Here is a 20,118-nt window from a genome sequence, read left to right as displayed (position 1 = left end):
GCTTATGCCTGTAATCCCAGCTACTCCAAAGGCTGAGGTGGAAGAATCACTTGAACCCTGGAGGCCGAGGTTGCAGTAAACCAAGATCCCACCACTGAACTTCAGCCTGAGCAACAGAGAGATTCCCTCTCAACACACACACACACACAGAGAGAGAGAGAGAGAGAGAGAGAGAGAGAGAGAGAGAACAAAAAATTAGCTGGGCATGGTGGTGGACACATGTAATTCCAGCTACTTGGGAGGCTGAGACAGGAAACTCACTTGAGCCTGAGAGGCAGAGGTTGCAGTGAGCCAAGATTGTGCCACTGCACCCCAGCCTGGGTGACAGTGAGACTGTCTCTTAAAAAAAAATACAGCAGGATGGGCACAGTCTGAAGCCAAGTTACCTGGGTTAAGGGTTGCAGAGTTAGCAAATAAAAATATAGGATAGCCAGTTATTTAATTTTACATAAACAATTTTTTTTTTTTTTTTTGAGATGGAGTTTTGCTCTTGTTGCCCAGGCTGGAGTGCAATGTGTCAATCTCGGCTCACCGCAACCTTCACCTCCCGGGTTCAAGCGATTCTCCTGCCTCAGCCTCCTAAGTAGTTTAGCTGCCACCATGCCTGGCTAATTTTTTGTATTTTTAGTAGAGACAAGGTTTCACCATGTTAGGCTGGTCTTGAACCCCTGACCTCAGGTGATCCACCTGCCTCAGCCTCCCAAAGTTTTGGGATTACAGGCATAAACCACAGGCACCCAACTGCGAGTTACAGCTGTTATAATATTTCATCTCTGAGTTCATTTCCTAGCGGTATCTTTCATCCTGAATACCATTACCACATCTAAGAAAATAATTCTAGGCTGGGCACGGTGGCTCAAGCCTGTAATCCCAGCACTTTGGGAGGCCGAGGTGGGTGGATCATGAGGTCAAGAGATCGAGACCATCCTGGTCAATGGTGAAACCCGGTCTCTACTAAAAATACAAAAAATTAGCTGGGCATGGTGGCGCGTGCCTGTAATCCCAGCTATTCGGGAGGCTGAGGCAGGAGAATTGCCTGAACCCAGGAGGCGGAGGTTGCGGTGAGCCGAGATCGCGCCATTGCACTCCAGCTTGGGTAACGAGTGAAACTCCGCCTCAAAAAAAAAAAAAAAAATTCTATGATATTTCATGTTCAGTTCATACTCCACCTTGCCCAATTGCCCCAAACTATTACAGCACGGAAGGACATGGGGTCTAGAGAAGAAGGGCAGTGGAAAGATGCCTGCCTTCATTTCCCCCTTCATCAAATTAGAGTGTGTATTTTACCTGCCTCATAGGATTCAATGAAGGCACATGGCATAGTTGGTGTCACACAATGAACCCTCATTTGATGTTGGCTGTTATTGCTACTATTGTTATTGTTGAAATTGTTGATGTCAATATTGTTATGATTGGGACTCCTAAGAAGCAGCCCCAGGACACCCTCCCTACTCGGCCTGGTGGGATATTGGGTCCGCCTTTACTCTCACTCCACCCCGGACAGTCACTCTGCCGATTGTGACGTCAGCTGATGCTGGGGGGCGTGGGGGGATCTGGCCGGAAATCCCTCTTCCTGTTGTAGATAAGCCCAGCTCAGCCCAGCTGACCCCAGACTCTCCTCCCTCACTCCCCCATGTCGCAGGATCAAGACCCCGAGGCAGAGAACCTGTCCACCAAGCCCCCCGCCCCGCCCCCATCACCCTGTAAACCTCTCCCAGCTCCCGCCCCCTCTCACCTAGCCCGCTGTTCCCCAAGTTCCCGTCCAAGCCCACGCCACCCCTGCAGCAAGGCAGCCCCAGAGGCCAGCGCCCATCCCCAAGGCAGGGGTCGCGGCTCGGCCTCGGCCCCGCCTCCGCCCTTGCAACTTGAGCCTAGCTGCGACCCCTGCTCTGACGTCTCGGAAAATTCCCCCCTGCCCAGGCCCTTGGGGGAGGGGGTGCATGGTATGAAATGGGGCTGAGACCCCCGACTGGGGGCAGAGGAACCCGCCAGAGGTGAGCAATGAACTGAGGATTGGATGCCTGGGTGTCTGGGTTAGGAAGGACCTGGAGGACTAGACTCCTGGACCTGAGAGACTGAGAGGGCTGTGGTCCCTCACTCCCGGGACCAAGATTCTAGGCTCCTGGGGAAGGAGGGAGCGGAGGCCTGGACTCCTGGCTCTGAGGGAAGCCAGCGCTGGGGCCCAAATTCCAGAGCTTCCAAGTGTCACCAGCTCACCCATTGCCATGTGGACTTTTCTTTACCCAGAACATTCAGAAGGAGCATCCATGGACCTGTGGAACTGGGATGAGGCATCCCCCCAGGAAGTGCCTCCGGAGAACAAGCTGGCAGGGCTGGGTAGGCTGCCGGGGCTGCCACAATGTGTGTGGGGAGGGTGCCCGGGTGGGGCCTCTGCTGACCCTAGCCCCTTATCGCCTGCAGAAGGAGCCGAATTCGGCTTCTATGTCCCTGATCTGGCGCTCCAAGGGGACACGCCGACAGCGACAGCAGAGACATGCTGGAAAGGTGGCTGCGGGCTGGGACTCCTGAGTGCTGGGAAAGAAGCAGGAGGCTGGGCTCCTAGGGCAAAGGGAGGAGGGGGGCGTGCCTAGGCTCCTGGGGCTGGGTGGGGAGGGGCTGCTTGCTTGACCTCCTGAGGGTTAAGGAGAAGGGGGCGCGGGGTGCTGAAATAGGAGCTGCGGGGGGTCATAACTCCCAGTCCCTGACAAGCAGACTAGAGGGTGGGTGTTTAGGGGTCTCTGTCATTGCTCACGCTCCTCCCTAAACTCAGGTACGAGCTCATCCCTGGCAGGCTTCCCACAGCTGGACTGGGGATCCGCGTTACTGTACCCAGAAGTTCCATGGGGGGCGGGTGAGTGTGGGGCAAGGCGGTGGGAGGAGGGGACTGGGGTTCCGAGGCACCGGAGCTAGAGGTGCAGACTCTTGATCTTTGAGGACTGAGAACACCTGAGCCCTCAAGGTGGCATGGCCTGGATCCGGGACGGCCGGGCCCCAAGTGCCAGGGCTGAGAGCTTAGGCCCCTAGAATTTTTGAGGGGGCACCTGGGCTCCCCTCACTCGGGGTCCGTTACTCCTCACAGAACCCGACCCTCAGGCTCTTCCATGGTCGGGGACCTGGACAGACGTGGCGTGCACAGCGTGGGGCTCTTGGAGCGGCGACTCGCAGACCCTGGGCCCCGCCCCTCCCGGCCCCGCCCCCGCCCCCGCCGCCTGCTCTGAAGGAGCCGCGGGCCAAAACTGCGTCCCCACGGCGGGAGGGGCCACCTCGTGGTCGCGCGCCCAGGCCGCCGGGAGCACCCCCAGCTGGGACTGTTCTGTGGGTCCCGACTACTGGGGCAGTGACCTCGGCGGGGAGCTGCGCACGGACTGTACCATTTCGTGGGGCGGGCCCGCGGGCCCGGACTGTACCACCTCCTGGAACCCGGGGCTGCGTGCAGATGGCACCACTTCTTTGAAGGGGTACCAGAGCTCAGCTCTCACCGCTTCTTCCGAACCGAGCCCCCAGTCGGACCGTGCCAGTTTGGCTCGTTGCCCCAAAACTAACCACCGAGGTGAGACGCCGCGAAGACGGCGGAGATGGCGAGGCTGGGGCCTGGAGCCGGGACCAAGGCACCGAAGGGGGCGGGGCCCGGGAAACCGACCGCGAGGGGGCGGGGCTTAGGCATAGATACTGGAGGGAGGAGGGGCCGCTGGGCCGCAGTCCCAGGCCCCTGGGGAGGAGAGGACTAAGACAGTCTTCGAGGTCTTGTTAAGAGAGTCTTGTTAGTCTTCTAAGGACCAAGGGGATCAGGACCTAGGCTCCTGGATTATATAAAACGAAAGCGATGAAGGCCCAGACTCTGGGTCTCCGAGATGGGGAAGCCAAACTCCTAAATCTCTGACTGGGGCCCTGGACGCCTGAGTCCCCAAGGCTGACTGTTGCGTCCCCTATATAGAGGGATCTGAACTCGTGGATCCCAGAGAAGGGGGAATCCGGACTCCTGTATCCCGAGTTGGGAGGACCCGGACCTCTAGATATTTAAAGGGGTGTGATCTAGGGCCGGGAAGACTGAGTGTGCCCCTCCCTTCACCCCGCAGGTCCCATTCAGCTGTGGCAGTTCCTCCTGGAGCTGCTCCACGACGGGGCGCGTAGCAGCTGCATCCGTTGGACAGGCAACAGCCGCGAGTTCCAGCTGTGCGACCCCAAAGAGGTGGGGCAGCTTTCCTGCCCAGCCAAGTCCTGCCCCGTCTCCTCTAGTTCAATTTAGCCCCGCTGGCAGGTCTGGGTAGGTTCAATTGCCTAGACCTTGGCCCCGCCCCTCCCCGGCACTCGGGGCCCCGCCCAACCCTTCTCAAGCCCAGTCTCCCGCCTAGACTCTCGCCACTACCAACCCAGTTTCCACCAGTCGGCGGGGCTTCCCCCAGGTCTGCACTGCCCGCCGCCCCCAGGCCCGCCCCGCCGCACTATCGCCAAGCCCCGCACCTTCCCTCCCCTACCGAGCCCGGCCTCTGTCCTAGGTGGCTCGGCTGTGGGGCGAGCGCAAGAGAAAGCCCGGCATGAATTACGAGAAGCTGAGCCGAGGCCTGCGCTACTACTACCGTCGCGACATCGTGCGCAAGAGCGGGGGGCGCAAGTACACGTACCGCTTCGGGGGCCGAGTGCCCAGCCTAGCCTATCTGGACTGTGCAGGGGGCGGACAGAGAGCAGAGACCCAATAAAAATTCCCAAGCAAACCTCGTCGCGCGTGCTCGTCTGATGCTTTCTTTCCCGCTGACACTGACTACACCCGCTAGGGAGCCTAAGTGTGCAGCTCCACATGTTGGAATCTGGCCTCCTCACCTCGGAGACCCAGGCGCCTGGGCCTTCATTTCTTTCCTCTCACGTAATCCTGGAGCCTGGATCCTTGCTCCCTAAAAGCCTGCAGTGTCTTTGTCCTCTCCTCCCCGAAGACCCTAGAGTGCGGGCCACCAGTCCCAAGTCCCTTAAGCCCCTAGGTCCCTGAGCCCCACTCCTCGCTGTCAGTTTCCAGGGGCACGCCCCCTTAGGCCCCGCCTCTCGACTCCGCCTTCACTCCCTCCTCAGTCTTCGCAGACCTTAGTTTTGGGGTAAGGAACCACTGCCTCCAGTGCTGGGCAATGACCAAAGCAGACTCAGACCTTTAGGAAGCCTGCCATGTGCCCGTCCTGTGATGGGAAAGGCAACGAAACAAAACCCAAAGCCCATAGGGCCTACTGTGTGCCTGCCTTGTGTCGGGACTTGTAGAGGAATCAGGCCCATGAAAGTATATCTGTCTGTTGTGTCCCCTTGAAGAGAAGACTAAGACTCCGAAAAGGGCTTACTCTGTGTCCTCCCAGTGCTAGGGATGGTCAAGGAATTAAATCTAGTGCTTGCACCCCAATACCACCCACTGTTTTCCCCACTCCAAGCCTGAGGACACAGAACTCAGACCTACATTCTAAAGAGAGCCTACGCCATTCTGAGAGTCACTGAGTCCCTAAAGACAGACTGCTATGTGGTCATCCTGTGGGCGATGCTGGGGATACAGCAGGGACCAAGACAGCCTTCGACTCTCTCCTGAGGGAGCTCACAGTCGGGTGGGAAGACACACCCATCACCAGAGTGTTTTGAGCTGGGATGAGAAGACTCCAGGGGATTGAGGGAGGCCAAAAGGAAGGACCTGACCTAGCCCAGGGGAAGTCAGGTGGGCAAAGAATGTTTCAGGCAGAAGGAACAAGGGCAAAGGCCCAGAGGTGGACGATCTCACACCACTGCTAAAAACTATCAATATGGGCCAGGCATAGTAGCTCACACCTGTAATCTCAGCACTTTGGGAGGCTGAAGCAGGAGAATGGCTTGAGGCCAGGAGTTCCAGACCAGCCTGAGCAACATAGGGAGACCCCTATCTCTGTTAATAAATAAATAAATAAATGTGGTTACATCAGCAACAGGGACCAATTCATAGAGGATCTGTGGGCCCGTGATGAGGAGCCTGGATTTTCTTTCCAGGGCTCCTGGGGACCCATCTAGGGTTTTGTTTGTTTTTTGAGACAGTCTCAGGCCTGTAATCCCAGCACTTTGGGAAGCCGAGGCGGGTGGATCACCTGAGGTCAGAAGTTCAAGACCAGCCTGACCAACATCGAGAAACCCTGTCTCAACTAAAAATACAAAATTAGCCGGGCATGGTGGTGCATGCCTGTAATCCCAGCTACTTGAACCCGGGAGGTGGAGGTTGTGGTGAGCCAAGATCGTGCCACTGCAATTCAGCCTGGGCAACAAGAGCAAAACTCCATCCTCACCCCCCCAAAAAAAGAGAAAAAAGGGCCAAATTGGCCAGGTGCAGTAGCTCACGCCTGTAATTCCAGCAATTTGGGAAGCTGAAGCGGGCAGATCACCTGAGATTAGGAGTTCAAGACCAGCCTGGTTGGGTGTGGTGGTTCACGGCTGTAATTACAGCACTTCGGGAGACCGAGGTGGGCGGATCACCTGAGGTCGGGAGTTCAAGACCAGCCTGGCCAACATGGAAAAACCCTGTCTCTACTAAAAATACAAAACTTAACTGGGTGTGGTGGCGCATGCCTATAATCCCAGTTACTGGGGAGGCCGAGGCAGAAGAATCGTTTGAACCTGGGAGGTGGAGGTTGCAGTGAGCCGAGATGGTGCCACTGCACTCCAGCCTGGGTGACAGAGTGAGATTCAGTCCAAAAAAAGAAAGAAAGAAAATAAAGGAAAGAAGAGAAAGAAGAAAAAGAAACAAGGAAAGAAAGAAAGAAAAAGAGGCCGGGCGCGGTGGCTCAAGCCTGTAACCCCAGCACTTTGGGAGGCCGAGGCGGGTGGATCACGAGGTCGAGAGATCGAGACCATCCTGGTCAACATGGTGAAACCCCGTCTCTACTAAAAATACAAAAAATTAGCTGAGCATGGTGGCACATGCCTGTAATCCCAGCTACACAGGAGGCTGAGGCAGGAGAATTGCTTGAACCCAGGAGGCGGAGGTTGCGGTGAGCCGAGATCGTGCCATTGCACTCCAGCCTGGGTAACAAGAGTGAAACTCCGTCTCAAAAAAAAAAAAAAAAAAGAAAAAGAAAAAGAGAAACAAACAAACAAACAAAAGAAACAAAGAAAGAAGAAATAGCCAAATTGTGTAGATCGTTTATGAGGACATTGGCTTTAGACTAAGAGTCAGACCAGTATTCCTCTGGTGGGGTGGGCATATTGCAGAAGGCAGCTGGAAGCCAGGAGGCCAGGGAGTGTGCTACTGCAATATTCCAGTCTGAAGGTGATGGTGGCCTGAACCAAATGGGCTAGAGGAAGATTATGGATATACTTGCAGGAAAAAACAACAGGATTTCTAGGTCAGCTATCTGGTATGAGAGAAGGATCAGAGACAAGGACTATTCTGTGGCCAGAAGCACAGAGTTAGTCATTTTCCCAAAGGGAACCATTTCTGCCAAACCCTTCATAGATCCAAGTTTTTGTTTGTTTGTTTGTTTGTTTGTTTGTTTGTTTTAGACAGGCTGGGGTTTTCCAGCTGTCTGGAATCCCCTTCCACATAGTGAGAGCTCTCTTTCCCCTCCTGGATTTCCCTTCCACACTTTTCGTGGAAGTTTTCTCTCTTCTCCTTTTTTATCTTTTCTCTGCCTGAATTAAATCACCTTTCTGCAACAACAAGAAAAAAAAAAAAAGAGACAGGCTGGTCAGGAGTTCGAGACCAGATGGACCCACGTGGTGAAACCCCGTCTCTACTAAAAAACCCAAAAATTAGCCAAGCGTGGTGGTGGGTACCTGTAGTCCCAGCTATTCGGGAGGCTGAGGCGGGAGAATCGCTTGAACCCGGGAGGCGGAGGTTTCAGTGAGCCGACATCGCACCACTGCCCTCCAGCCTGGGCCACAGAGTAAGACCCTGTCATAATTTTTTTTTTTTTTTTTTTTTTTTTTTTTTTTTTGAGACGGAGTTTCACTCTTGTTACCCAGGCTGGAGTGCAATGGCGCGATCTTGGCTCACCGCAACCTCCGCCTCCTGGGTTCAGGTAATTCTCCTGCCTCAGCCTCCTGAGTAGCTGGGATTACAGGCACGTGCCACCATGCCCAGCTAACTTCTTTTTTTTTTTTTTTTTTTTTGTATTTTTAGTAGAGACGGGGTTTCACCATGTTGACCAGGATGGTCTCGATCTCTTGACCTCGTGATCCACCCGCCTTGGCCTCCCAAAGTGCTGGGATTACAGGCTTGAGCCACCGCGCCCGGCAAAAAATTTTTTAAAAGAATTCCGAGTCGAGGCACTTAAAAAAAAAAGAAATTTTTTTAAAAAGAAAAGAAATACCTGACACAGAAAAAGCGTTCGATAAATATTTCTTGCATGAATTAAAGTACTTTGGCTGAGACATTTTTCCCCACACCGACCCTCCAGCCAGTCCCGGGATCTGTAACGTCTTCTCCGAGTGAAGACCCGGAGTTGACAAAACCCGGTAACCACAGGCGTCCGAGCCCCAGCCGCTCAAGCTCACGATTGGGCCAGGAGTGATGATAAATAAGCATTTCAGTCCAATAGAAAGTCGTAGTTCTCTTGCTGGGCGTGACCTGAATAGCGTAGTTGGCCGCCTCCTGGGCGGGAGCTCCTGCCTCCCGGAAGACTCCCCTAGACCCCATCTAGCTTAGCTTCCGGTTGGCTTTAGTTCCGGTTCCTGTCTGAATCTGGCGTCTTTGCGGAGGGTCACATTGAGTTGCGAGGTGCATCGGAGCTGCCTTTAGGTGAGTGTGAAGGGTTCTGGAACCTGGAACCCCACCCTAACGGGCTGAGAATCTGGACCCCAACTTCCCCGAGAACGGGTTGAGGCTTCCGGCTGGCAGCGTCCAGCCTCCTTGGGCCCCGGGACCGCGTTGTTCTGTTCGTCGTAAGAGCTAACAATAATATAACAAGAGTTCTTCCTTGATGCGAGGCGACATCCCAAACAACTTAAATTAATTCATTTAACTCTCCCACCAGAGAGTTCTATGAGATAGGCCTGGGATCATCGCCTTTTGACAGTAAACAGGTTCGGAGATAACAAGGGACCTAGCCGAGCCTACACAGCGACCACGATTTGGCCCAGGAGTTTGTCCTCCAGGGCTCTTCATCGCTAATTCACAGGCGTGGCCTCCTGCGGCTTGCCTGGGCTGCACCCTGGCTCCCTTGTGTCCTGTCCATCCTCCCTTTTGGACGTGGAAGGGGCCGCAGCGTCACCTCCGAAGCACCCTCATCCTCAGATATCGGGTCGAGATATCGCCGGTAACCATCCTTCTGACTGCGTCTGTGCCTCAGCGGCTGGTGTTTTACACCCCACCTCCCCACCGAAAGACCATTTTAGTGCTCCAGACCCCCACTACCACTTTGCATTGCTTGAATTTGACACTGCTCTGCAAGTCTCTGTATAGCCCCACGACTCGTAGGGATTCCCTCGAATATAGACACTTCCTCTCAGGTTCCCGACGAACATTATGTGTCACTTCTTCAGAGACATTATATTAAAGATTTTTAACCCTGGGTCCGCAGAGTTGGGAGAATTCCAGGAATGCTAGTGTTTGAATTGGGGTGAGGGGGTGGAATTACATCTGTGTATTAACCTTTTGAGGCAAAAACCTCGGTAGTACTAGCAGCAGCTGTGATTTTGTTAGCAATCAAAACCATAGACAGTTTTTTCTCCTTTTTTGAGATGGTCTCTGTGTACCCAGGCTGGCATGTAGTGGAGAAATCTTGGCCTACCATAACCTTTGCTTCCCCGCGCAAACGATCCTACCTCAGTAGCTGGGACCACAGGCTTGCGCCACCACACCTGGCTAATTTTAATTTTTTTTTTTTTGTAGAAATGGGGTTTCACCATTGTTGCCCAGGCTAGTCTCGAACTCCTGTGCTCAAGTGATCCTCCAACCTCAGCGTCCCAAAGTACTGGGATTACAGGTGTGAGCCACAGTGCCCCACCCAAAATCACAGATCTTCTTATATCACATTATAACTGCAGATGTCACAAAATACTATATTCACTGATGATTACTTGAGTGAGGTTGCAGGGAGTCTCGCTCTGTCACCCAGGCTGGAGTGCAGTGGTGTGATCTCGGCTAACTGCAACCTCTGCCTCCTGTGTTCAAGCGATTTTCCTGCCTCAGCCTCCCAAATAGCTGGGATTACAGGCACCCACCACCATGCCTGGCTAATTTTTGTATTTTTAGTAGAGACAGGATTTCACCATGTTGGCCAGGCTGGTCTTGAACTCTTGACCTTAGGTGATCCACCTGGCTTGCCTCCCAAAGTGTTAGGATTATAGGTGTGAGCCACCGCACCTGGCCAAAACTGTATTTCTTTCTTTCTTTCTTTCTTTTTTTTTTTTTTGAAATGAAGTCTTGCTCTGTTGCCAGGCTGGAGCACAGTGGCGCAATCTCGGCTCACTGCAACCTCTGCCTCCTGGGTTCAAGCGATTCTTCTGCCTCAGCTTCCCAAGTAGCTGGGACTACAGGCTCATGCCAAACATCTGGCTAATTTTTGTATTTTTAGTAGAGACGGGATTTCACCATGTTGGCCAGGATGGTCTCGATCTCTCGACCTTGTGATCCACCCGCCTCGCCTTTGGGAGACAAAGTGCTGGGATTACAGGCGTGAGCCACCGTGCCGGCCCAAAACTGTATTTCTTAATGAATCCTCAGCTGGATATAACTGGTTTTCTTTGTGATACTATTCAGGTTTTTTGTTTTGTTTTGTTTTTTAACTTCTTCATGTATTCATGGAATCTATGCAATGTTTTAATACATTTAAACATATTCAGGTCAGGTTTGGTGGCTTGCGCCTGTAATCCCAGCACTTTGTGAGGCCAAAGTGGTGGATCATCTGAGGTCAGAAGTTCAAGACCAGTCTGACCAACACGGTGAAACCGCGTCTCAGAATACAAAAAAATTAGCTGGGCGTGGTGGCGGGCACCTGTAATCTCACCTATTCAGGAGGCTGAGGCAACAGAATTGCTTGAACCTGGGAGGATTACAGGCGGGCACCTGTAATCTCAGCTATTCAGGAGGCTGAGGCAACAGAATTGCTTGAACCTGGGAGGATTACAGGCGGGCACCTGTAATCTCAGCTATTCAGGAGGCTGAGGCAACATAATTGCTTGAACCTGGGAGGCAAAGGTTGCAGTCAGCCTAGATCGCACCACTGCACTCCAGCCTGGGCAACAGAGCAAGGGTCTGTCTCAAAAAAAGAAAAAACATATTCAGTGAGAGGTTTATGGGATTTGTCAGACCACTGAGGAGTCTGTGGCACCAAAAAGATTAATAACCTTTGCAGTGTAGATTATGCCAACAATGGAGGTAGCCCACCATTTATTTTTATGCCAGATAACCTTAGGAAGTCACTTAGACACCCTGTTCCTTCCTTGTCTGGGCAGTGGTGATAGTAACAGTTCCTACGTTCCTACCTTTTAGAGTGGCTGTAGTAGAACAGCACCTGGCATGTAGTAAATGTTCAGTGAGTGTTAGCTCATGTTATTTGGGAACCCGGCTTGATTTTGCTGAGGAGTTGCACCCCAACCCTGCCGAGACTTCCACACTCAGATGTGTGGAGCGCCCTGCCCCTCATCTCTGTGTGTATGTTGAGAGGCAGGAACTTGTTCCCACCCCCCACCATTCTTCTGTGCCTCCTCTCTTCCATTGATCCTGGGTAGTCTGGCTTGCTCGGGGCCCTTGCCAACACCCACTCCTTTCTCCTCCAGGATTCAGCACCATGGCGGAAGAGGTGAAGTCCAAACTCAAGAACTACAAGACTGCCCCTTTTGACAGCCGCTTTCCCAACCAGAATCAGACCAGGAACTGCTGGCAGAACTACCTGGGTAAGCAGGACCTTTTCCTGGTTCCACACCTCTAGTCACTCACCTTTTGCCTCTTCCTAGGGGACCCATCCACCCCGACATCTTCCCTTTTCTTCTGGATATCCTTCCTCTGGAGGGCCCATGCTTCTTATCACTTGCTGTTCAGGTCCAAGCTTGGGTTACAAACTTTGGTTCCTGCAATGATTTTTTTTTTAATTTTAATTTTTTATTATTATCATGGTTTTGTTTTTGTGGGTTTTTTTTTCCCCCCAGAGATGGGATCTCACTCTGTCACCTAGGCTGGAGTGCAATGGCACAACTATAGCTCACTACAGCCTCAATCTCCTGGGCTCAAGAGGTTGTCCTGCCTCAGCCTCTCAAGTAGCTGGGACCACAGACCCACACTACTGCATTTGGCTAATTTTTTTTTTATAGAAAAGAGGTCTCATTTTTTTGCCTGGGCTGGTCCCAAACTCTTGGCTTCAAGTGATCTTCCTGCCTCAGCTTCCCAAAGTGTTGGGATTACAAGCGTGAGCCACTGTGCCTGGCCACTACAATGATTTTTTTTTTATGTGTATGTGTGTGTGTAATGTAACATGTATAGAAAGTACATAAAAAACATGTACAGCTGAATAATTCCGGAGAGAACCCCCTGTGCAACCATAACCTGGGTAGAAAAGTAGACACTACCCACACTCTCCTCTCCTTTCCCTTGCCTTCCTTATGCCCTCTCTGGAACACAACAACATGCACTCCCCAGTAGAGAAGTAACTCTACTAAGTAGGGGTGATCACTTCTTTGTTTTTGTTTTTGTTTTTTTGAGACAGAGTTTTTTGCTCTTGTTGCCCAGGCTGGAGTGCAATGGCACGATCTTGGCTCGCTGCAACCTCTGCCTCCTGAGTTCAAGTGATTCTCCTGCCTCAGCCTCCCGAGTAGCTGGAATGATTATAGGCGCCCCCCACCATGCCCAGCTAATTTTTTCTTATTTTTAGTAGAGATGGGGTTTTACCATATTGGCTAGGCTGGTCTTTTTTTTTTTTTTTTTTTTTTTTCAAGATGGGGTTTCACCATGTTGGTCAGCAGGCTGGTCTTGAACTCCCGATCTCAGGTGATCCACCCGCCTTGGCCTCCAAAGTGTTTGGATTACAGGCATGAGCCACCACGCCCGGCCAGCTAGGCTGGTCTTGAACTTCTGACCTTGTGATCCACTGCCTCGGCCTTCCAAAGGGCTGGGATTACAGGTGTGAGCCACCACACCTGGCCTCACATCTTTGTTTTTCACCACCATGTTTATTATTTTATTTTACTTTATTTTACGCTTTCTTTTATTTGTGTTACGTTGTTATGTTATTGATGTAGTTTTGTTCTTGTCGTTCAGGCTGGAGGCTTGAGTGCAGTGGCACGATCTCAACTCTACTGCAGCCTCCACCTCCCGGGTTCAAGTGATTCTCCTGCCTCAGCCTCCCAAGTAGCTGGGATTACAGGCATGTGCCACCACATCTGGCTAATTTTGTATTTTGTAGTAGAGACGGGGTTTCTCCATATTTGTCAGGGTGGTCTCAAACTCCTGACTTCCAGTGATCTGGCCAAGGCTGGCGGATCACCAGAGGTCAGGAGTTCAAGACCTGGCCAATGTGGTGAAACCGGTCTCTACTAAAAATACAAGAGAAATCAGCCAGGTGTGGGGTGGGTACCTGTAGTCCCAGCTACTTGGGAGGCTGAGGCAGGATAATCGCTTGAACCTGGGAGACGGAGGTTGCAGTGAGCCAATATTGCAACGTTGCACTCCAGTGTGGGCAACAGGAGCAAAACTCCATCTCAAAAAAAAAAAAAAACAAAAACACCAGATGGTTCCCTTTCTGCCTTCATTCTTAGGACTCAGCATCCTGGCATCAAGATTATCTTCCCCACTTCTCTTGTCTTTGTTTCTGGATTTCCACAGTCCCCACACATGCCACTCATCTTTCCCCATAATTCCTGGTGCCAGGAATAAATAGCAGTTCTCTGGAGGGGGTTGCAATATTAATTTAGTAAGATGTCTAGCCCTTGTTCTTATACTTGTAATATATGTTTCCTATCTGCGTGTTATTATTATGTCTGCATAACTGATCATGAAGTAAAAAGTATTTCTCAGCCGGGCGCGGTGGCTCATGCCTATAATCCCAGCACTTTGGGAGGCTGAGGCGGGGTGGATCATGAGGTCAAGAGATGGAGACCATCCTGGTCAACATGGTGAAACTCCGTCTCTACTAAAAATACAAAAAAATTAGCTGGGCATGGTGGTGCACACCTGTAGTCCCAGCTACTCGGGAGGCTGAGGCAGGAGAATTGCTTGAACTTGGGAGGCAGAGGTTGCGGTGAGCCGAGATCGCACCATTGCACTCCAGCCTGGGTAACAAGAGCAAAACTCTTTGTCTCAAAAAAAAAGTATTTCTCATTGAGTTTTGATCAGAAATGTGTTCCATGGCTGGCACAGTAGCTCACACCTGTAATCCCAGGACTTTGGGAGGCCGAGGTGGGCAGATTGAGACCAGCCTGGCCAACATTGCGAAACCCTGTCTCTACTAAAAATACAAAAATTAGCTGGGGGTGGTGGCAGGTGCCTGTAACTCCAGCTACTTGGGAGACTAAGGCAGGAGAATCACTTGAACTTGGGAGGAGGTAGAGGTTGCAGTGAGTCAAGATCACACCATTGCACTCCAGCCTGGGTGACAGAGCAAGACGCTGCTTTTAAAAAAAAAAAAAGAAAAATGTGTTCGAGCTCTTGATCTGGGCTGACTTTACCCCCTTTCTTCGCAGACTTCCACCGCTGTGAGAAGGCACTGAATGCTAAAGGAGGTGATGTGTCTGTGTGCCAATGGTACCGGCGTGTATACAAGTCCCTCTGCCCCATAGCCTGGGTATGTGCCTCCTACCAGGGCTCTTTGGATGCTGGGGTGGGAGTCTTAGCAGAGAGGAGTGTGGTGGCTTGGTGGGAGCTCATCTGTGAGGGGCAGAGGGAGTGACTCAGTGCCTCTCCTCCCTCCTAGAATTGCCTCCCTTTCTCCTGCTGGTGCCCCTTACCCAGTCAGGGCTGTCAGACGAGGTGACCAGGGCATCTCGCTAGGTGTAGCTTGCTCACGCACTCTCCAGATACATACTCAGCACTGGGCTCCCATCCCTGTGCCGTCACAATTTGGTGCAGTCCTGTCCTTTTTTATTATGAACATTTTCAAAGTAGAGAGAATAATCCATCGACCCCCAAATACATCCACCACCCAAAGTGAATAGTTATCAAGATTTTTCCACAGTTTCTTCATGTACCCCTTTTCTTTTTTTTCTTTCCTTTGCAGAGTATTCTAAAGCAAGTCCCAGACATGGCATTTCACCCCTGCCTACTTCAGTGTGCGCTTCTCTCTCTCTTTTTTTTTTTTTTTTTTGATACGGAGTCTTGCTCTGTCACCCAGGCTGGAGTGCAGTGGCACAATCTCTGCTCAGTATAACCTCTGCCTCTCAGGTTCAAGCAATTCTTCTGTCCCAGCCTCCCAAGTAGCTGGGGTTACAGGTGCACGCCACCATGCCCAGCTAATTTTTTGTATTTTTAGTAGAGATAGGGTTTCACCATGTTGACCAGGATGGTCTTGAACTCCTGACCTCATGATCCACCCACCTCGGCCTCCCAAAGTACTGGGATTACAGGCGTGAGCCACCACACCCGGACCCAGTGTGCATTTCTAAGTAATAACACAATAAGTCCTTTCTACCCTGATCCGAGCAAATCTGTTGTGAATATTTAATAGCTCTTTGCTATGCCCCTGCCCTTTGTTTTTTTTTAAAAAAAAGACAGCGTCTCACTATGTTACCCACGCTGGACTCAAACTCTTGGGTTCAAATGTTCCTCCTGCCTCAGCCACTTGAGTAGCTGGGACTACAGGCAGGTGCCACTGTGCCTGGAGTTATCTATCTGTCTGTGTATCTGTTTGAGACAGAGTCTTGCTCTTTCGCCCATGCCGGAGTGCAGTAGCATGATCTCGGCTCACTGTAGCCTCCGCCTTGTGGGTTCAAGTGATTCTCCTGCCTCAGCCTCCTCAGTACCTGGGACTACAGGCATGAGCCACCACACCCAGCCTCATTTTTGTATTTTTTGTAGAAACAGGGTTTCGCCATGTTGCCTAGGCTGGTCTCAAACTCCTGAGCTCAAAGCAGTCTGCCTGACTCAGCCTCCCAAAGTGTTGGCATTACAGGCATGAGCCACTATACTCAGCCAAATCTTTAAAAAAAATTACTCTTCTTTAACTCTGCAATTCCATATCTAGACATGCTACAAAAATCTTCATGTACAAAGATGCCCATTGCAGAGTTGTTTGTAATGGGGAATATTTGGAAATAACCCAAGTTAAAATATTGTCTTGATAGTCTTTATAGAGACTGTGGTGATCTACATGCTGGCACTTAGAAAGAATGCTAAGACACAGGAAAAGCAAGTTGCAGAACAATTTATATAGTAGGACCCAATTTGCAGAGACAGAGTTTTTATGGTATGGTATGTGTATGTAAATAAAGTAAGCACGAACAGATGGCACTTATTATGGGCCAGCTATGTTGTTACCACCTTTTTTTTTTTTTTTGGTGACAGGTTTCACTCTTGTTGCCCAGGCTGGAGTTCGATGGTGTGATCTTGGCTCACCACAACTTCTGCCTCCCAGGTTCAAGCCATTTTCCTGCCTCAGCCTCCTGAGTAGCTAGGATTACAGGCATGTGCAACCACACCTGGCTAATTTTGTATTTTTAGTAGACAGGGTTTCTCCATGTTGGTCAGGCTGGTCTCCTGACCTCAGGTGATCCGCCCGCCTCGGCCTCCCAAAGTGCTGGGATTAGAGGCATGAGCTACCGTGTGCGGCCCAGCACTATTTTTATTTTCTTTTTTTTGATACAGGGTCTCACTCAGTCTCCCAGGCTGGAGTGCAGTGGCGCAATTTCTGCTCACTGCAACCTTCGCCTCCCAGGTTCAAGCAATTCTCCTGCCTCAGCCGTCCGAGTTTCTGGGATTACAGGCACCTGCCACCATGCCTAGCTAATTTTTGTATTTTTAGTAGAATGGGGTTTCACCATGTTGGCCAGGCTGGTCTCGAACTCCTGACCTCAGATGATCCACCCTCCTCAGCCTCCCAAAGTGCTGGGATTACAGGCGTGAGCCACCGTGCCCAGCCATATTAGCATCACATAAGGTCAACATGCTAAAACAACCATATGAGGCAGGTACTATTGTTAGTATCCTCATTTTACAGAATTGGAAACCTGAGGCCCGGAAAGGTTGAGTCACTTGGCCAAGGTCGCACAGCTAGGAAGTGATGGAGCAGGGATTCAGATTTAGCCTCTCTGTTGTCCATGCTTTCATCCACTGTTCCTTACCCCAGTGGTCCTCACCCTTTTTGGCACCAGGGACGGGTTTCATGGAAAACAGGTTTTCCACTGACGGGTTTGTGGATGGTGTATTATGTTTATTGTGCACTTTCTTTCTTTCTTTCTTTTTTTTTTTTTTTTTTGAGACGGAGTTTCGCTCTTGTTACCCAGGCTGGAGTGCAATGGCGTGATCTCGGCTCACCGCAACCTCCGCCTCCTGGGTTCAAGCAATTCTCCTGCCTCAGCCTCCTGAGTAGCTGGGATTACAGGCACGCGCCACCACGCCCAGCTAATTTTTTGTATTTTTAGTAGAGACGGGGTTTCACTATGTTGACCAGGACGGTCTCGATCTCTTGACCTCGTGATCCACCCGCCTCGGCCTCCCAAAGTGCTGGGATTACAGGCTTGAGCCACCGCGCCCGGCATGCATTTTATTTCTATATAATGAAATAATCATACAACTCACCATACTGTAGAATCAGTGGGAGCCCTGAGCTTGTTTTCTGCAACTAGTCGGTCCCATCTGGGGTGACAGGTGACAGTGACAGATCATCAGGCATTGGATTCTCGTAATCACACAACCTAGATCCCTCACATGCACAGTTCACAACGGGGTTCACACTCTTGTGATAATCTAATGCCGCGCTGACATGGCAGGAGGCGGAGCTCAGGCAGTAATGCAAGCATTGGGGAGCGGCTGTAAATACAGGGGCAGCTCCTCTTGCCTGCCTGCCACTCACCTCCTGCTGTGTGGCCCAGTTCCTAACAGGCCATAGACCAGTACCTGGTAGGTACTGGTTGGGGCTCAGGGACCCCTACCTTGTGGCATATAAATGTGAGCGTGTATGTGTATAAAACGTATATGTACTGGGTGTGGTGGTGCGTGCCTGTAGTCCTAGCTACTTGGGAGACTGAGGCTGAGGTGGGAGGATCCCTTGGAGTTCTGGGCTGTAGTGGCTTTGCCCATCAGTGTCTGCACTTAAGTTCGGCATCAATATGGTCCTCCTGGGATCGGGACCACCAGATTGTCTAAAAAGGGGTGAACCGGCCCGGACTGGAAACGGAGCAGGTCAAAACTCTGGTGCTGATCAGCAATGGGATCGCGCCTGTGAATAGCCACTGCACTCCAGCCTGGGCAACATAGCGAGACCCCATCTCTAAAAAAAAAAAAAAAAAAAGAAAAAAAATCTTTTTATAAAAAATGTATATGCTTGTAACTGGCTGTGACGTCCACAAAGAGTAGAGTGTTGCTTTTAGAGAGTATACATTTGACATGGGCCTTAACATCTTTTTTTTTTTTTTTTTTTTTTTTGAGATGGAGTCTCACTCTGTCACCCAGGCTGGAGTGCAGTGGCCCGATCTCGGCTCACTGCAACCCCCATCTCCTGGGTCCCATTCAAGCAATTCTCCTGCCTCAGCCCCCCAAGTAGTTGGGATTACAGGCACGAGCCACCAGGGTTTTGCCATGTTCACCAGGCTGGTCTCAAACTCCTGGGCTCAAGTGATCCTTCCACCTCAGCCTCCCAATGTGCTGGAATTATAGGCATGAGCCACCATGCCCAGCTTATTTTTTTATTTTTTTGTAGAGATGGGGGTCTTGCTGTGTTGTCCAGGTTGGTCTCAAACTCCTGGGCTCAAGCAGTCCTCCTGCAGTGGCCCTCCAAGGTGCTGGGATGGCAGGCCCGAGTCACCACACCTGGCCTCTGTCACCGCTTGTACGAAGCACTGCCTGTGGTCATTGGTGATTGCACTGTGTATTCTGTTTGGCACTGCTTTTGCACTCAACTGTGTATCTTGAAGATAATGCCAGAACATCAGTCAACCTTTTTTTAACAGCTGGCTACTATTCCATCTCCCTTATTTGGACAGACAGCACAGTATTGACCCAAGGTTCTGGAAGCAGGGACCGCCCTTGGGGCTCTGTACGGTGACAGATCTCCCCGGTGACAGTCTGCAGTGGGCTTGGGGTTTTCCTGCCCTTTGCACTCCACCCAGCATGTCAGCTCATTCAGAACAGTGATTTCTATCTTTCAGGGTCACTGCTGATTCCCTGGCCCCTGGAATAGAGGTTGGCACACAGCAGGTACCCGTCGTTATTGGTTGAACAAATAGGTGGGCAGAGTGAGGAAGATAAGAAGCCCACCCATTCAATTTCCCCATGTCAGAGGGAGTAACACTGTCTTTCCACAGGTCACAGACTGGGATGAGCAGCGGGCTGATGGCACTTTTCCTGGGAAGATCTGAACTGGCTGCACCACCCTCTCCTGCATCCTCTGTCCTTCTCCCAGGGTGGTAAAGGGAGACCTAGTACCCAGTGATCCCTGCCCCGGGATCCTAAATCATGACTTAACTGTTAATAAAAACTCGTTGGAAAAGTGAGACTGTACATGTGAATGAGCTGGGCAGTTGGGCAAGAAGCTGGCTGGAATCAGTGCTGTGACCAAGGAGGGGGTCCAGTGAATATTTTTTCTGTTTTGTTTTTGAACTTTAATTTTTTTTTTTTTTTTTTTTTTTTTTTTAAATAGAGATGAGGTTTCACCATGTTGGTCGGGCTGGTCTTGAACTCCTGACCTTGTGATCTGCCCACCTCAGCCTCCCAAAGTGCTGGGGTTACAGGTATGAGCCACCACACCCAGCCAAATTTAATTTAATTTTTTTTTTTTTTTTTTTTTTTTTTTTTTTTTTTTGAGACAGAGTGTCGCTCTTGTTACCCAGGCTGGAGTGCAATGGCGCCATCTCGGCTCACTGCAACCTCCGCCTCCTGGGTTCAAGCAATTCTCCTGCCTCAGCCTCCTGAGTAGCTGGGATTACAGGCACGCGCCACCATGCCCAGCTAATTTTTTTGTATTTTTAGTAGAGACGGGGTTTCACCACATTGACCAGGATGGTCTCGATCTCTCGATCTCGTGATCCACCTGCCTCGGCCTCCCAAAG

General features: G+C 51.1%; 2 protein-coding genes across 4 annotated transcripts; both read left to right on the top strand.

Moving 5' to 3' along the window:
* The first annotated feature begins 1,580 nt into the window (after nt 1-1,580).
* ETV2 (ETS variant transcription factor 2) lies at nt 1,581-4,792 on the top strand. 3 transcript variants are annotated; one of them, XM_039466418.2, is made up of 7 exons: nt 1,581-1,994; nt 2,248-2,337; nt 2,422-2,505; nt 2,771-2,851; nt 3,080-3,550; nt 4,077-4,189; nt 4,497-4,792. In XM_039466418.2, the coding sequence occupies exons 2-7, from the start codon at nt 2,268-2,270 to the stop codon at nt 4,695-4,697; spliced, it is 1,020 nt and encodes a 339-aa protein (XP_039322352.1). In that variant the 5' UTR covers nt 1,581-1,994; nt 2,248-2,267; the 3' UTR covers nt 4,698-4,792. The 3 variants fall into 3 exon arrangements, with proteins under 3 accessions (XP_039322352.1, XP_039322353.1, XP_039322351.1); XM_039466419.2 differs by lacking the exons at nt 2,771-2,851; nt 3,080-3,550; XM_039466417.2 differs by lacking the exon at nt 1,581-1,994 and having other exon boundaries at nt 2,268-2,505; nt 4,497-4,709.
* A 3,824-nt stretch (nt 4,793-8,616) lies between these two features.
* Nucleotides 8,617-19,563, top strand: COX6B1 (cytochrome c oxidase subunit 6B1). Its single transcript, XM_039466392.2, has 4 exons — nt 8,617-8,725; nt 11,707-11,823; nt 14,602-14,702; nt 19,375-19,563. Exons 2-4 carry the CDS (start codon nt 11,718-11,720, stop codon nt 19,426-19,428), a joined length of 261 nt encoding a protein of 86 aa, XP_039322326.1. The 5' UTR covers nt 8,617-8,725; nt 11,707-11,717; the 3' UTR covers nt 19,429-19,563.
* The last annotated feature ends 555 nt before the right edge of the window (nt 19,564-20,118 follow it).

This window comes from Saimiri boliviensis, chromosome 14 (genome assembly GCF_048565385.1).
Source record: "Saimiri boliviensis isolate mSaiBol1 chromosome 14, mSaiBol1.pri, whole genome shotgun sequence".
NCBI classification, from domain to species: Eukaryota; Metazoa; Chordata; class Mammalia; order Primates; family Cebidae; genus Saimiri; species Saimiri boliviensis.
The sequence above is the reverse complement of the archived record's forward strand: the minus strand, read 5'-3'. Positions and strand labels throughout refer to the sequence as shown.